At 32.9% G+C, this 2,974-nt stretch overlaps 1 protein-coding gene across 2 annotated transcripts in view; it reads right to left on the reverse strand.

Moving 5' to 3' along the window:
- The window catches only part of LOC111488639 (crossover junction endonuclease MUS81), a 7,699-nt gene that overhangs the window by 1,350 nt on the left and 3,375 nt on the right, over window positions 1–2,974 (reverse strand). For both annotated transcript variants that reach the window (XR_002719230.1, XM_023136502.1), the window contains exons 9-12: window positions 2,626–2,774; window positions 1,621–1,678; window positions 1,109–1,267; window positions 486–565 (exon numbers count right to left, since the gene is read on the reverse strand). Coding sequence is in view for 1 of the 2 variants with exons in the window: in XM_023136502.1 (XP_022992270.1) it covers window positions 486–565; window positions 1,109–1,267; window positions 1,621–1,678; window positions 2,626–2,774 (446 nt within the window). In the remaining variant the exon portion in view is untranslated. The remainder of the gene's footprint in view (window positions 1–485; window positions 566–1,108; window positions 1,268–1,620; window positions 1,679–2,625; window positions 2,775–2,974) is intronic.

Raw genomic sequence — 2,974 nt, forward strand, 5'->3', positions numbered from 1 at the left:
TTTTTTTTTTTTTTTTTTTTTTTTGGGGGGGGGGGGGTAATGATGAGAATCAGATGCAAAAATAACCTAGAAAGCTGATGAAATAAAATGTACAGAATAAACTATATGATAGAACGTTTTTCCATTATTGGTTGTCAGAAAAAAAAAACAGAGTAAAGGGAGAATTCGACAGCTTCCTAATCACTCCTAATGAGAAACTTTCCCTGCCCCCTCTCATGCTACAGTATTTAACCATATTTACATAATTTCTTTTCTAGCCCTACCAATGCATATCTAAGCAGGCCCCACCCATGTAACTGATTCACACGCTCAAACTCAACTCATAACATCTTTTTTTAAGAGACCATGTTTTGTAACCACGAATATAAAAGGGATTTCAGATTTCATAATTGTAAATAAATCACCTTACTCATGAAGATCATAAGGAACAAAGAACTCAATTTTTCTTAATGCTTGTCATAATAAAAAAGAGGAATCACACTTACGCTGTTTTGATGCTTTCTGCCGCTTCAGATGAATTGGGATCACCTTCCACAAGATATATCATCCTTTTAAGCCCACATCTCTAATGATATAAAGCAAGAAGCAATAATCAGTAAGAAGCTAGCCACAAAGATAAATAACTAAGCGAGGATCTACATCTTGCAGTATTCTGCCCATAATATTCATGCCAAATGATAATAATAACAAATGGACTGGCATTTAAGCTCACTTAGCCCGATATTTTCTACCGATTTTCAACCATGCATGGTCAATTTTCAGCATGAGCTGTACATGATACATTCACGTAGTCCCCAGAAAAATTGGACTAAATGAAACAGAACCTAATAGAAAATCCCTTGGTGGCAATACGAAGTAATCGTAGCAGTGCTGAGCAGCCATCTAAAAGCTATAGAAACGGGAACGAACATATTAATAACAAAACCCAGTTTTGTAATGGAAGTAGTGACAGATTCTACAAGCCTATTTCTCAACAAGTCCATAGCATATCAATATCGAAATTCCTCAATTGATTCACGAGAGGAGAGAAAAATACATTTCTTAGATTAACAGAATGCAGCTACCACCAGAGGGAAATAAGAAAAATATCAATTAGTTAAAAATTTACCAAAAGTTTTAATTTCTGGTCTCTATAGCGATTGTCCCTGATTGAGCACCGCAAATCATCAATATTTTTCCTCTCAACAATAAAATCAAGAACATATTCATTATCAAGATGTTTATGGCGAGCTATCCAGATTCCGTCACCAACAGGTAGCCTCCTAATCTGAAAAAAAATTGGGTGAGCCAATCATAACCAAGTAAAATATTAGTTATGGAACTAGGCGAACTGCTGACATGAATAAACAGATGTCACCATGTGCAAATGCTAAAACACACTAATAAGCTGTTTCTCATGGTGGTCAACATGTTCTATGTTGAATAGTGAATATTCATTGTTACATACATTACCGAGTATAATATCATTACAATTCAAAAAGCTGGTCAAAAGTGCTGAAAATAATATCGTCAGATGCCTGAATTGCTGACAATAATAAGTATCAAATTAAATCCATAACCTAATAACATAGCAATGCATTATGCAAAAGAAACTTTCACAGAAGAATAGAACAAAATTACCTCAATTTGGATCTTGAATTGGCTACAGATATTCTCAATCATTCTTCTAGACCGAGAACTAGAAAACCACGACATACATAGTTTAGTAGTGTAATCAAAATACAAGTAGAATAACAAAATGTCAAATTTCAACAAACAACTGCAAGTTTGCAAGCACGTGACATAAAAGGGAAGACAAGCTTTCAAGAATCCTTGATTAGTAATATTGTCATTCACATATATCACCGAAGTAATAATGCCCCTAAATAAAAATTACAAAATATATCCTTACGGCTTTTTAAGACGAGGCTTGTGCTAGGTGTGAAAAATAGGAAGGAATGGACCAAAAGTCCAAGAGAAAGACGAGCATTGTTTCATTTTTTTGAACAAGATACAAATTTTCATTAATTAACGGTGAGGAACAAAAATGTTCAAACTTTCCATTGATTAATAAACAAAACACGAGCACCGTTTGTTAAAGGAAAATTGAACTAAGGTGCAACAGCTCTAGTCTATTAAAAAAGTTCAAACCTTGAAATTCTAAAAATGTGTTTTATCCTATAAAATAAAACCCACAATCTAGACATGTTATATCATCAAAGTGACTATCCATAGCCTATGCAAGAGATTCCAAATTACTTGGGCTAACGTCAAATTCAGAATCGAAGTCATCACACCAAGAGGGAGAAAGATGAAAGGTAGGGTCTTTCATCAAGTTACCTCATGAATAAAAAAAAGTACCTCTTGGGGAGAAAACTTTATGGCTACTAAAAAGGGGATTAAAGGCTTTGATGAAGCTAATGTAGATAAGTTTTGACTACCCACTTGCTTTATAGAGGAGGTTTGAACAATTTTCTTTATAAAAATCAGGATTCATAGAATTATCATCAGTAGATGACTAAGAAGAAATGATAGATTCATCTTTTTGAGTATAGTATAAGGGAAGCAGCCGTATAACAATTTTTTACCTTGTTAATGGTCAATTTAAAATTTAGACATGTTAAATTATATATTAGAATTACTGACCTGTGGTTGGCAAACTGTTCTCGATCGTCCAATATCAAAACTACGCTATAAGCATCTTCAAATTTCTCACCAAAGCTCAAAGGTGGCATGCTCAAGATATTCATATTTTCTTTCACAACATCTTTACAGGATTCAGTGATGGACTGATTCTATAAATACAAAGTACAATAAGCTTCACTGCTTCATAATGTAATATTATACCCATTGCAGAAAGATGACGGATTACCAATTTTCTAATGAAGTGCTTTCTTTTGCATAAAGAGCCTCATCTTTTTTCTTCTTTTTTTTTTTTTTTTTTTTTTTTTTTTTTTTTTTTTTTTTTTTTTTTTTTTTTTTTTTTTTTTTTTTT

This window comes from Cucurbita maxima, unplaced genomic scaffold (genome assembly GCF_002738345.1).
Source record: "Cucurbita maxima cultivar Rimu unplaced genomic scaffold, Cmax_1.0 Cma_Scf00001, whole genome shotgun sequence".
In the NCBI taxonomy this organism is placed as follows: Eukaryota; Viridiplantae; Streptophyta; class Magnoliopsida; order Cucurbitales; family Cucurbitaceae; genus Cucurbita; species Cucurbita maxima.